Consider the following 14,541-nt stretch of genomic DNA (forward strand, 5'->3'; position numbering starts at 1 on the left):
GAGGGAGATACGAGGCTGCAAAGGTCTTGCTACATGTCACAAAAAGAAGCAGGGGGGGGGGAAAGGTCCAGTGTGCTTATCTTTCACTTCACTGCTCTGAAGCAATGAAGCTGACAATCCTAAAATAAATAGGAAGATTATAGTGCAAACATGGTCACCTTAAATAGATCATGCATAATGCAAATTCCTCAAGTAAATTAGGACAGGGATTGTCAGTAAGAAAGTAATAATACAGAAATAACATGCTTGGAGGGAGACATTATATATGACTCCTGCCCATTTAACCTTTTTCACTTTTCCCTCTTCAAACAAGTTCATAATTCATGATTCTACTTCAAAAGAGCCGACATTCTGAACACTTTAGTATTTAAAAACTCTGCAAAGGAGGCCAATTATCTGACCTAGAATTCATCATGTTTTCTCCTAAATGGCCATTTGGAGTGTTGTGACACATGATCAGCTGCCAACAGAACCAGACGGACAAATTCTTCCACATCGAAGGTATAATTTGTAAACTTTGGATGTTTTCCTAATGTCGGGTGATGCCCCTGAAGAAATAGGAGTTAAAATTATTTTAAGGAAGCACGGAGGTAAAACTAGCATATTGAGTAATTATAATAATTCATAATAGCTGATTTATTGATCCACCCCAAAACTACCATATCAGTTAGAAACCCCTCACAGCAACGCTATTGACAGCCTAAACTAATGGCCAATTAATTTCATTACTCTTCCTCCCCCAGCTATTAATATAAAATGACTCCTTAATCAGAGCAGAGAATTTAATTTGGGCTGTAGAACAGAATCATATTTCATGTAGAAGAACTGAGAAGGGTAATACAAAAACAATTAAGACCCAAGGAAATAAAGTCCTTTCCATCCCACCACACCTTCTAGTACCTCATCCTGAGGGAACACTTTATCCTTCTTCTGCCAGGTGATGTAATGGATGCCTCTCAGCCTTGCAAGATCTAAGTAGCAACGTTCATCTTTACAATTGTACCTACGGAGATGCAGAAATGATGGGGATTTTATCAGAGACAGTTTTACCAGAAAACTAAACAGCTGTGTTTTTCTTTTTCCAGCTCTGTCCCTATAGAAAGGAGAAGCAAGTTATGGAAAGCCAAAGATCAAATATTTCATGTTTATCTTTGCCGGTGTGTAGTTGCATCTCCTATGAAACCAGAGAATAGAGAGAACAGGAAACTGCAGCAGCCACACAGTTTTAAAATATAGTATCTTCATGGACAGCAAAAGTAATCCAATTGACAAACTTGGCCATGTTCTCATGAGAGAAAAGATAAAAAAAGAAGCAGCCACAAAGAGCAAGCATATCGCCTTTGTGGTTGATAGTCACATGACTTGCCTCAGAGTGAAAGATTAGATGTGATTTTGAAGGTCTGTTTAAAAATGATCCAGGCAACAACTAGTTTTTCTGACAAACCACCCAGAAAAGGAGACTGGGTTTAGCCTGGAGGCTGCCTGCTGTCAACCTCAATCCAATAAAAGTCAGCAAACAGGGTTACCACATCGATTTGAAGAAGCATTTCTTGATTTTTACCAATTACCACCCAGGTAATTTTGACAGCTCCTGTGACACAGGAAGTCGCGCCATCCTTCACTGTCACGCATATATTAAAAAACACAAATTTGGAGCTTTCTCCGCAGCAGGAAATCCATCTTCGTGTACTGCATGCCCACACCCTCATACAAAGATATTAAACATACAAGCATAACTGCCAAGGAAAGACTTACAGTTCAAAGATGACAGCCCAATCTGGCAAAAAGAGAAGATGAGTAAGGCCTGCTCCATGCATTCCAATGAAGATATCAGAATTGTGGGTTATCTTCAACTGCTCCTTAAATTCGAGCTCCCTATATAAACCAGCATAAGGAAGACTATATACACGTATGTACACACACACACACACAAAACCCCAACATATACCTACACACAGACACACACAGACGCACACACACACACACACATTCAAGTACAAATCTATATATACACAAGTATGCGCATGTCAGAAAAAGCACAAGAGATCACTATTTGAACACAGCTCAAGGCTATGAAAAAAGTCATCTCGGAATGTAATGCATAAGAAACACATTAAAATAAAAATGTCCTTGAGCTACATCATCTTGTGTATTTCTAAACTGCCTCACAACTACACTTCCCTAGGTAGTTTGCAAATCTATTTAAATGTACAATATAAATCAAAGAGACGCAAAATGACCAAACGACAGCATGATAGTGATTAAAACCACTAGCAATAATAGCAAATGAAAATGCAGCTGACAAAAATCAAAGTAGAGCCAACGGCAAAACAGAAACAGGATTTCCTAAAGTGCCTGAAATAATAACATCTTTCAAAATGTTCATCCTGCACATTATTTCTGGGGAAACAATTTCACCGATGGATACCAGCAATAAGAAGTCTCCTTCTCTAACAAAATGAAATTCAATGGTGAAAAAAGTAAGGTTCTACATTTAGGCAAGAAAAGCAAAATGCACAGGTGCAATATATGTGGTACTTGGCTCAATAGTAGCAATTGTGAGAGGGATCTTGGAGTCCAAGTGGACAAATGTTTAAATATAAGCCAAGCAGTGTGCTGCACCTGCCAAAAAAGCCAACACAGTTCTAGGCTGCATAAACAGAGGGATAGAATCAAGATCAAGTGAAGTGTTAATACCACTTTATAATGCCTTGGTAAGGCCACACTTGGAATACTACATTCAGTTTTGGTCACCATGATGTAAAAAAGATGTTGAAACTCTAGGAAGAGCGCAGAGAAGAGCAACAAAGATGATTAGAGGACTGGAGGCTAAAACGTATGAAGAACAGTTGCAGGAACTGTGTATGTCTAGTTTAATGAAAAGAAGGACTAGGGGTGACATGATAGTAGTGTTCCGATATCTCAGGGGTTACCACAAGGAAGAGAGAGTCAAGCTATTCTCCAAAGGACCTGAGGGTAGGACAAGAAGCAATGGGTGGAAACTAATCAAGGAAAGAAGCAACCTAGAACTAAGAAGAAATTTCCAGACAGAAAAATTAATCAGTGGAACAACTTGCCTCCAGAAGTTGTGAATGCTTCAACACTGGAAGTTTTTAAGAGATTGGACAATCATTTGTCAGAAATGGTATAGGGTTTCCTGCCTAAGCAGGGGGTTGGACTTGAACACCTCCAAGGTCCCTTTCCAACTCTATTATTCTATTCTAAGGTACCTGGAGAAGGGTCTATGATTAAGACTGGTCAGACAATGGATCCATTCACTGCAGTATCTGACTGCCTAGAAGCACCTTACAAGACTGCCATGCAAATATACATTTTTAAAAAATGTGTATTTCATTGTCTAGGACCAAATCTGCTGCCAGCTCCTCTGGCCGCTGGTGGATCACAACAATGACCTTTAAAGCCCTACACGGCATGGGGCCAAGCTATCCAAAAAAAACCATCCTCAACCCATCACATTAACCTGTACCACCTGGATAGGAAGGGAAAATATCTTCTTTTAACCCTCTCAGTTAAAAGAATTTTGACTGGCAGTCTGGGAAGAGAGCCTTTTCTCACACTGTCCCTGCTCTTTGGAACATTCTCTCCCTCCTCAGTTAAGCAAGGTGAGCCCCCACTCTCCTGGCCTTTCATAAATATTTAAAGATTGCTCTGCCTTATTGCTTGGGACTCACCAGTGAGCACGCAGCAATGGGGCTGGTTAGCCCCCTGAAATTCTCCTCCCCTCCCTCTTTTTAATTAACTCTTAATGTAAAAACTTTAACTCACCTTGCCTATTTTAGGTTTTATTTTAGTTTTTATGTTTTTCACATTTTACTTCTACGCTGCCCGGAATCCCCCTATGAGGGAGATGGGCAGTTCCTAAAATGGATGGATGATAGATAGATAGACAGATAGACAGATAGACAGACAGACAGATAGATAGATCGATCGATCAGGGGTGAAATCCAATTTTTTTTACTACCAGTTCTGTGGGCATGGTTTGGTGGGCATGGTGTGGCTTGGTGGGTGTGGTTTGGTGGGCGTGGCAGGGGAAGGATACTGCAAAATCTCCATTCCCACCCCACTCCAGGGGAAGGATACTGCAAAATCCCCATTCCCTTCCCACTCCTGGGATGGTATTTGCCGTTTCTCCGAACTGCTCAAAATTTCCGCTACCAGTTCTCCAGAACCTGTCAGAACCTGCTGGATTTCACCCCTGAGATAGATAGATAGATAGATAGATAGATAGATAGATAGATAGATAGATAGATAGATAGATGGATGGATGGATGGATGGATGGATGGATGGATGGATGGATGGATGGATGGATGGACGGACAGGACAGGACAGACCCCCATCCCTGTAGATACTGATGTCATATACTGATTTGGTATGAAGAACTGCAGGCTAGCTCTACTTCTCCTTTCAGATATACTTACTTGTACTTGTAATTCACTATTTGGACATCAAATAATGGCAGTGTTTTTAAAGCACTGGCAAGCTGAAGAGGGAGAGGAAAAAACAAAAATGTTCAAGGCAATATTAAAGTTACCTTTTTCTATGTGGCAACCATAAAGCAAAGAGATTTAACCGAAGGAAAAAATGAGCAAACCTCATTCTGGTTTAATATCTTTCTATACTCTGTAGTCCGGGCAAGTATTGTAACTCTGATTTTCCCATCCTATTGAAAAACAAAAACAAACAAATTCAGCAAAAACAGTTCATTAATCAATTCATTTCACCAAAACAAAGAAAAGACCAGTAGAGTGACAACAGAAAAAATTACTGGCCTTAACAGCAACAATTAGTAGGGCGATTAAACTGTCTTTTTCTTTTAATCACCTCATTTATACAATATGCAAACACCTCAGCTGAAGCTTTAGTAGGAGTATTTGTCACAAACAACAAAGCCATTTAAGAGATTTTCAGCTACCTCTATGCCAACTCCCAGAATGTCCCTGAAGAGGCATGGGCTTTTAAATACTTTATATTTATTGAATATAAAATTGACAACATTACTGAATATTATTACTGAATCTGAACAGGGCCACTTAATATGCAGGTGAGTAATGGAGGAAAAAAGTAAGATTAGCTCTCCAAATAAAGTTATTTTCCTTCCCAATTTAAAAAAAAATCATTCAATCCTCAAGGGTAGAGTGTAAAAAAAGGAATACAAAGGTTTAACAGCATGAAATCTATTAAGATCAGCAGGAAACGTGTAGCAAATGGATGTGGAAAGCTGGAAAATGTTAGTCCCTTGTGATGAATATGCTTTATATTCTATAGTTAATACTTAAAAGAACTGAACTAATTTTTCTTCCGTAGCCTGTAAAAACTGACAAAAGTAACAGCCAAGTTAACTGAAAAATCAGCAAAATTACTGAATAGGAAACCAACAGTGATCAAGGATTTATCAGGTGGCTTTTAGAGAATAGACTTCCTAGTAGAAGAAAAGGAAACTCTTGAGTAGTGAAAATTATTCTGGGGTGACTGGATATATCAGAGCTACTGGACTTTGCTGTCCAAGGCCCTATCCTAGTTATCATGTATGTATTGTTATTTGTTTGTTGCTTTTTATGTTCCCTTTCCTCTATATCTCCATTGAGAATGCATATAGCCAGCATCCGCTTGAACCCTGCAGGAATAACTGTAGAAGATGACCAGGCTGAGCCTGAGGGGTCAAGCGCACCATCAGTCTTGAGTCTCTTCATGTCCACAAAATATCTAAGTCCAGCCCACTTTGAATTCCATTGATTCTTATCTACTGCCAATTCATTTGGACCGTTAGATGTTCAAATTCTTGTAGAGAATGTCAGCATGCAATAAACCTGTATTCATTTGAACTGCTTCGGTTCCTGATTTCCTGCACTTGACAAAATCCTCACAATCTTGTGGGTATCTTGAACTGAGAGGAAATGATTGGCTCAACATAGCTAGGAGGTGGGGGATGGGGTTAACTTGTGATATCTTCTGCCCTAATCCAATTTTCTGGCAATAGCCGTCTTTTCAAATACAGAATTCTCTATAGTGTCTTCCCAAGTAAAAAATAGGAATACTTAAACTACAAATACACCGATACAGGATATCAGAACTGTGAGGACACCGTTTCTTAAAAAAAATTCTGTCAGGATTCCTTCCTACTTTTAAAAAATTATGGAGGACCCCAAAAGAGATTTCGCTTATGTGGGTTATATTTACTGATATTTACTGTATTGAAAATTAAAATGGACACATTCATAGAATAGTTACTTACTGACTCATGTAAAAATACCAATATTAAATCCATTAGATGCTAACCCATTTTACATTAAAAATCCTATTATTTTTTAAAATAAAAGTAACAATGAGAAGAGTGACATTGTTTTTGCAAATACTGTCAAAATCTTGTAAATAATTTTGATTTCATAGATCCTTGAATGGACTCTCAGGGGTATCCAGACCACACTTTAAGAAACACTGTCAGGATATGAGAAAAGTCTTGGAAGTGGAAATTGGGGGTGGGGGGAGAGCATTCAATTTCAGTTTCATTTCAGCACAGTCAGTCTTCAAGTTACGATTGGTCATTTAACTGGTCCTCCCACTGCACTTTGCATGCTTAGCAACTGCCTGCATTCACAGCTGTTTGCAATATCCTGCAGTCACATGACTGCAAATTAACCAGCATAAGGGCCCAGATTGTTGGAGGTATTTGTGCTGACTCTGTAAACTGCTTAGAGAGGACTGTAAAGCACTGTTAAGCGGTAAATAAGTCTAAGTGCTATTGCTATTTACTTCTAGTTTCTGGCAAAAAACACCAATGGAGACAATAGATTAACTTAATGAATGCAGTATTTGCTTAATGACAATGTTCACATTACTACCATCATATTCATTTAATGACCACTACAGAAAAGTTTGTAAAATTGATCAGTCACATCATGAGTGTAAAACTCGCGGCATCATGTGGCCATCATGTGACGTCACGTGATGTCTTCCCCCTTCTCAGAGCTGGGGTGGGCGTGGCCTGCGGGTGACGCATCTAGACTGCGGGCCGCTAGTTTGACACTCCTGAGTCACATGGTTAACCAGCATAACTGTAATCCCGGCCTAAGTTATGGTCATATGTCAAGGACTACTATTGCAACCGAACTAGTACCTTAGGCCCATCTTGGGTGATATTTAATCTGTGCAATACGTGTTGGGAAAAGGCTCTGAATAATCCTGTCCCATGACAGCCGGAGATCTGCAATTAGACCAGACACAGGAATAAAATTTAAACATGTCTATGCTTTAATTTTTTTACCATATATAGAATGAGAGAGAGAGAGAGGGATAAAAACCATCATGTTTATTCAGACCCAAGTATTCTGCTTGTGTGTGTTTTTTTTAAAAGAGTGTGGTAATCTCACCAGTTTTACTCACCAATGGTGTATTATAAAACAGGCCAAACCTCATTCGAGGCAATAGTGTAAAAACTGCTTCTTTGAAGCAGACCTGGAAAAGAAGATTAACCATTTACAAGGATTTTCCTTAATATATAAGGAGAGAGGCAAATAAAGAGCACAGAGAAGAACAACAAAGATAATTAGAGGACTGGAGACTAAAACATATGAAGAACGGTTGAAGGAATTGGGTATGTCTAATATAATGAAAAGAAGGACTAGGAGTGACATGGTAGTACTGTCTCAATATCTGAGAAGCTGCCACAAAGAAGAGGGAGTCAAACTATTCTCCAAAGCACCTGAAGGCAGAACAAGAAGCAATGGATGGAAACTTATCAAGGAGAGAAGCAACCTAGAACTAAGGAGAAATTTCCTGACAGAGTTAGTGGAATGACTTGTCTCCAGAAGTTGTGGGTGCTCCAACACTGGAGTTTTTCAAAAACAGACTGGACAATCATTTGTCTGGAATGGTATAGGGTTTCCTGCTTGAGCCGGGAGTTCTTTATCTTTATCTTTTATTAGATTTATATACCGCCCTACTCCCGAAGGACTCAGGGTGGTGAACAGCATAAATAAAACAAATATAATATAAAATTTAAAAACAGTTAAAAAAACATATTAAATAGATTTGGCCCACTAATTAAAACACCCCTATTTTTAAGAACAGATTCGAATTAAAATTAAACAATTAAAAAGGGTTAGGCCAGCCCCGCTTATTGGAATAAAAAGGTCTTGAGGGCACAGCGGAAAGTGCGCAAATCCGGGATCCTCAGTATCTCTGGGGGGAGCTCGTTCCAAAGGGCAGGTGCCCCCACAGAGAAGGCTCTCCCCCTGGGGGCTGCCATCGACACTGTTTGGCCGATGGCACATTGAGGAGCCGCTCTCTGTGGGAGCGTACTGGCCGGTGAGAGGCTACCAGTGGCAGAAGGCGGTCTCGTAAATAACCAGGTCCTGAGCCATGAAGCGCTCTAAAGGTAGTAACCAATACCTTGAAGCACACCCGGAAGACCACTGGGAGCCAGTTCAGCTCGCGCAGGAGGTGTTACGTGGGAGCACCATGTCGCTCCCATAACCACCCACGCGGCCGCTTTCTGGACCAGCTGGAGCCTCCGGGTACTCCTCAAGGGGAGCCCCATGTAGAGAGCATTACAGTAGTCCAGGCGGGAAGTGATGAGGGTTTGAGTGACCGTGCATAAGGAGTCCCGATCCAGAAAGGGACGCAACTGGCGAATCAGGCGAACCTGATAAAAAATCCCCCTGGCCACAGCCGTCAGATGTTCTTCTAAGGACAGCCGTGTATCCAGGAGGACACCCAAGTTGCGAGCCCTCTCCGTGAGGGCCAACGACTCACCCCCAATAGCCAGCGATGGCGTCAACTGGTTATATCGGGACGCCGGAAACCACAGCCACTCGGTCTTGGACTGGTTGAGCCTGAGTCTGTTTCTCCCCATCCAGATCCGCACGGTCTCCAGGGACCGGGACATCACTTCAAGGGCATCGTTGGGGTGGCCCGGAGTGGAGATGTACAGCTGAGTATCATCAGCGCACTGATGGTACTTCACCGCGAAACCACAGATGATCTCACCCAGCGGCTTCATATAAATGTTGGACTAGAAGAGCTCCAAGGTCCCTTCCAACTCTATTATTCTGTTATGAAGCAGGATCTACCATATTAACACTGTGATGGAAAGTAGTTCAGAATACTTTTGGTAACTTTGTTGTACACTGCCCAGAGTCACTTGTTTGGGAGATGGGTGATTTCTCTTGTGACATATGATAATTATAAACTCTCATAACATAAAATAAGATAAGAGCCTTGATAGTACAAGGGTTTAGTGCACCCTGTTATTAACACAGCTGCCTGCAATTTCTGCTGGTTCGAATCTCTCCAAGGCTCAAGGTTGACTCAGCCTTCCATCCTTTCTAAGGTAGGTGAAATGAGGACCCAGTTTGTGGGGGCAATAAGCTGACTTTGTATAAAATATACAAAAGAATGAAGGCTATTGCTTAAAGCATTGTAAGCCGCCCTGAGTCTCCGGAGAAGGGCGGCATATAAATCAAATTAAAAAAAAAAATACTTTCAAGAAGTATTGTAATGGTAATTTAATGACGAAAGTTATGGCACGATTTTGAAAGGTAACTGGCATCATGTTGCCATTCCAGAGATGCACTTCCATTTACTAATTTCTACTATCATGGACAACAAAAGTTTGAATTATTTGTTATTTATTTATTATTAGACTTCCATGCTGTCCATCTCGCCAAGGTGACTCTAGGCAATTCTAGATAGCGTTTGACATTGGCATGTCAGATGATGATCATGGTAATTCATTAATCTTTTCAAGTTTCATAAATTATGTTTTGTGAAACTGGGAGGGACTATTATAGTTTCCTTTCTTTTCTCTTTTCTTCTTTTCTTTTCTTTTCTTTTCTTTTCTTTTCTTTTCTTTTCTTCTCTTCTCTTCTTTTCTTTTCCTTTCCTTTCCTTTCCTTCTTTCCTTCCCTTCCCTTCCCTTCCCTTCCCTTCCCTTCCTGTCTTTTGGGATTCACTCCTAGCTTACATTAAACTATAATGTAGCTCCTTGATTCATTCAAATTCAAGTAAGATGACTTCCTGGTTTATGCAGCTGGGTCAACTGCAAACAGGCAAATTCTTATCTTTAACTATTACAACTCCAGCAATCAAAGGACCAGAAGAAATTAATCACTACAAAACGTTAAACACAAATACTACAAAACAAATTATTCATTACGTTTAAAATAAAACAGTAACATTTTAAAATGATACAATATTCCATACCCTTTTTGAATCATACGATTTCAAATGTATTATTTCATAGTCTGTAAATGCTTTCCATGTTTCACTGAATAAATCTCCATATCCATATGTACTCTGAAAAAACAAACAAACTAATGCCAATAAGATTTCCCTTAATATAGTCCAAATTTGTATGTGTCCATTTCAAACAATAAGATTGGAAAGAATTTCTAAAAGAATATAGCATAAGAGATAAAATATTAATAGAGAAATATGGTAAAAATAAATATAAATTTTAGTAGTCTCCAAAGATTAAAAAAGGAAAATACAACTAAAATATGTGAAGAAAAATATGACATTGGTGCAGACTGTAGAAATATGATCTGATAACTGAACATGTTCTGTTCTGCATTTTCAATGCTCTTTTTCTGATTTTAATAGCCAAAATAATAGTGTATAATAAATATATTCTTTAAAAAGTTCTTCTTCAGCTTTATACAGTGAGTTAAAACAGTACACTGGCACCATCAACTGGCAATACTAGGAATTAAATATACTATAACAAATTTTGAAAATAGAATAGCTTAGGACAAATTCGCATTACAGCAGGTTCTGACAGGTTCTGGAGAACCGGTAGCGGAAATTTTGAGCAGTTCGGAGAACCGGGAAATACCACCTCTGGCTGGCCCCAGAATGGGGCGGGAATGGGGATTTTGCAATATCCTTCCCCTGCCATGCTCATCAAGCCACACCCACCAAGCCACACTACGCCCACCAAGCCACGCCCACAGAACCGGTAGTAAAAAATTTTTGATTTCACCACTGCATTACAGTATTATCTAGATCAGGGGTATCAAACTTGTGGCATCACGTTGTCGTCACGGGACATATTGCGATTTTTCCCCCTTCGCTAAACCGGGGATGGGCGCAGCCAGAGCATGACGCATCTAGCCGCAAGTTTGACACCACTGATCTAGATGTATCAAAAATGCAGAAAGAATGCTTTTTTTTCCAAACAGGAGACAGTCAAATGAGAAATCCAGCAGAAAAACCACATGTTAGACAAGCAGGTAGTCCTCAATTTACAACAGCCACTTAGTGACCATGCAAAGTTATTATGGATGCCCCAAAAGCAACTTCTTACAACTCATTGTCAAAGTTATGGCAGCCGCACACATAACCCCACGGTCACGTGATTGCATTTTGGGTGCTTGGCAACCAGCTCAACTTTATGGCTGTTTGCAGCATCCTGCAATCGCATGACTGCAATTTGCAATGGTGTTTTTTTTGCTGCTTTGTGGAATTTATTTCTGGTTTCTGGCAAAAAAAAAACACCAGTTGGGGAAAATTGATTCATTTAACCATAGCATTTGCTTAACAACCACCACAAAAAAGGTCAAAAAATCAGATCCGGTTAAATGATGCCTCAATTTACAATCACGAGCGCTTTTAACCATAATTCTGGATGTGGAGTGATTTGTTGAAATACAGCCTCATAGACCGGGAACAAAAGAAGAAGATAAGCATTAAGAATAAAATTACAAATACTTAATAAAAAAGCCAAATCTTATTCCTTGAGCAGAACCTTAACCGAAAGGTAAATGAGGTAAATAGTTACCTCATTTAATCATACTAACCGTTTGCGGTAGTTTATACCAATCTACAGCTGACTAACAATCCTCCCACGATAGCATAATTACAATTCATCCTAAACCTGGAACTGTTTACATCAGACAAAAAATAATATCTCAAATAATGTCACGTCCTAACCTAACCCTAACTATTCTTATGCTGCTACTTACAGTATCCCACATAACAATGTTGATATCAGTGCTGACGGTGTTGGTAACATGCTGAGTGATGTAAAGATTCACAAAGTCACAAAAATGATGGTACATGTTGACACCTAAAAGAAGGAAGAAAAATTAAGCTTGTTGTAGTAAACACAACCAGAACTACATAGACAGTCATTTACAACTAAGGCATAGGACTATGCAAAAACTATGTTCCATAGGTGCACCCGTGCCACAATGCTAAAATACAGGTACAAAATTGTGAGTTACCTAATTAATTCATGAAGTTGCCATTAAAAACACATTTAAGAAGCTGAACAAGGATGAGCTTTGAGACTAGCTCATTATTATTGCCAGCATATGGGTTTTAAATGAAATCCAATCATAAGAAGCTACTAATTTGATCAGAGCAGTAATCTTGGAGGATTTTATCTCCTTGATAAAAAGGTTTTTAAGAAAACCTTAATGAATTCATGAAAAAAAAAATCAAGTTATGATAGTTTGCTCAGCTCAGCTTATTTCACTGAACTCCAAGCTATACAGATAGCCCTCAACTTATAGCCATTTGTTTAGTGATTGTTTGAAGTTGGAATAGCACTGAAAAAGGTGACTTATGACCGTTTTTCCCACGTACGTGAAACGATCATTTCCTAATTCACACGAACAAATTATTTTTGGTCATGCAATCAAAATTAGGGCATCTGGCAACTGGTATATATTTATGACTGTTCCATTGTCCCGGGATCATGTAATCATAATTTTTAACCTTCCCAGCTGCTTCCAACAAGCAAAGTCAAGGGGAAAACCAGACTCACTAACTCAAGTGCATGATACACTTAACAACTAGAGTGATTTGCTTAACTGTGGCAAAAAAAGATTTGTAAAATGGGGCAGAATTCACTTAACAACTGCAATGGAAATGTAATAGGCTTTGTTAATTTGGGCTCAGTATGATATACAAGCCTCTCTATTACTAATTCACTTTATGTGTGAATCAGGTCATTAAGGCATGTTCATATCAATATGAGAGTAACTACAATAAGAGTTGGCAGTTATATAGAAACAATACTTTAAAGCAGGGGTCTCCAACCTTGGCAACTTTAAGCCTGGCGGACTTCAACTCCCAGAATCCCCCAGCCAGCTTTGCTGGGAGTTGAAGTCCACCAGGCTTAAAGTTGCCAAGGTTGGAGACCCCTGCTTTAAATAACTGCATAGGTTTACGCACAGAGAGTCTTTAGACCAGAGTTTCTCAACTTTAGCAACGTTAAGATATGTGGACTTCAACTTCCAGAGTTCCACAGCCAGCATGTTAGCTGGGAAACTCTGGGAATTGACATCCACACACCAAAGTTAAGAAACACTAACTTTAAAGATTAATCAAAGTATAGGTAGTCCTAGGCTTACGGCCACAACTGAACCTGAAACTTTCGTCATTGTGGTCGTAATTTGAGACACCACATGACCAGACTTCAATTTTAAATTCTTAAATCTTAAATTTGAATTTGTATTCCCACGTTTAACCTTATTTATTGGATATGCTGTTTTAATTTGTTTTTTAACTTTTGTATTTTCTGTTTCTTATTGTTGTGAGCCGCCCTGAGTCCTTCAGGAGAAGGGCGGCATACAAATCCAATCAATCAATCAATCAATCAATCAATCAATAAATAAATAAATAAATAAATAAATAAATTTATTTTACAACTGTTTTCATGACGGCTGTTACGTGAATCACTGTGGTTGTTACCCAAATCACATGGTCGTAAGTCTGAATGCAACTTATCCAAAAGGCATTTCTTGCCAATAAACAGCAAAAAAAAAAGTCACGAAATGTGAACTTGTGACCATGGGATGCTGCAATTGGTCATAAATGCAAGCAAGTTGACAAGCACATGAAAAACAATCACATGACATGGAGTAGTACAGTAGTCATAACTTCAAGGATAGGTCAAAAGTAACTTTTTTCCAAGTCCATTGTAAATTTGAATGGTCATTATGCAACCAGTCTTAAGTCAAGGAATACCTGAAGTTTATCATTCGTACCTCCTAATGTTTACAGAAATAGATCCTCTCTTATCAGTATAGAGAAATGAGGTTACTTTTTGGAATTTGAAAACACTGAAATACCTTGTACCTGCATCAAGCTTCATGAAATATGTTGGCTTCTCAACAATGACATCACAGCTGCCATCTTCCAATGGTCTGGAGCTCATCTCTGCGTACGTCTGGAGTTCAGCAAACCTGTAAAGTGAAGCGTAGAGTAGAGCACATCTTTCTCCTTCTGCCCTGGCCATTTTTTATAGAGGCAAGATTGAGAGCATTTTAACAAACTGCATCACTGTTTGGTTTGGTAGCTGAAGTGCCTCAGAGAGAAAGTCCCTACAGAGAGTGGTAAGGACAGCTGAGAAGATTATAGGAAGCTCGCTTCCTGTCATTCAGGATACTGCTTATAAGCGCTATGTGCTTAGAGCTCAAGGCATTGTTAAAGACCCCACGCAACAACTTTAGGGCTTGTTTCTGTTGCTCCCCTCTGGAAGGAGGTTTCAGAGTATTTCTAGCAGGACTTCCAGA

At 39.4% G+C, this 14,541-nt stretch overlaps 1 protein-coding gene across 1 annotated transcript in view; it reads right to left on the bottom strand.

Annotated features, from left to right (window-relative positions):
* Positions 1-207: 207 nt before the first annotated feature.
* The window catches only part of EOGT (EGF domain specific O-linked N-acetylglucosamine transferase), a 34,318-nt gene continuing 19,984 nt past the window's right edge, over positions 208-14,541 (bottom strand). The window contains exons 8-17 of the mRNA XM_070933547.1: positions 14,105-14,211; positions 11,983-12,086; positions 10,223-10,315; positions 7,403-7,474; positions 7,137-7,223; positions 4,614-4,682; positions 4,441-4,502; positions 1,756-1,875; positions 901-1,003; positions 208-548 (exon numbers count right to left, since the gene is read on the bottom strand). Of these exons, the coding sequence (XP_070789648.1) occupies positions 402-548; positions 901-1,003; positions 1,756-1,875; positions 4,441-4,502; positions 4,614-4,682; positions 7,137-7,223; positions 7,403-7,474; positions 10,223-10,315; positions 11,983-12,086; positions 14,105-14,211 (964 nt within the window). The 3' untranslated portion in view covers positions 208-401. The remainder of the gene's footprint in view (positions 549-900; positions 1,004-1,755; positions 1,876-4,440; positions 4,503-4,613; positions 4,683-7,136; positions 7,224-7,402; positions 7,475-10,222; positions 10,316-11,982; positions 12,087-14,104; positions 14,212-14,541) is intronic.

Source organism: Pituophis catenifer, unplaced genomic scaffold, assembly GCF_029215685.1.
Source record: "Pituophis catenifer annectens isolate HBS135680 unplaced genomic scaffold, rPitCat1.0.hap2 SCAF_2, whole genome shotgun sequence".
Taxonomy (NCBI): Eukaryota; Metazoa; Chordata; class Lepidosauria; order Squamata; family Colubridae; genus Pituophis; species Pituophis catenifer.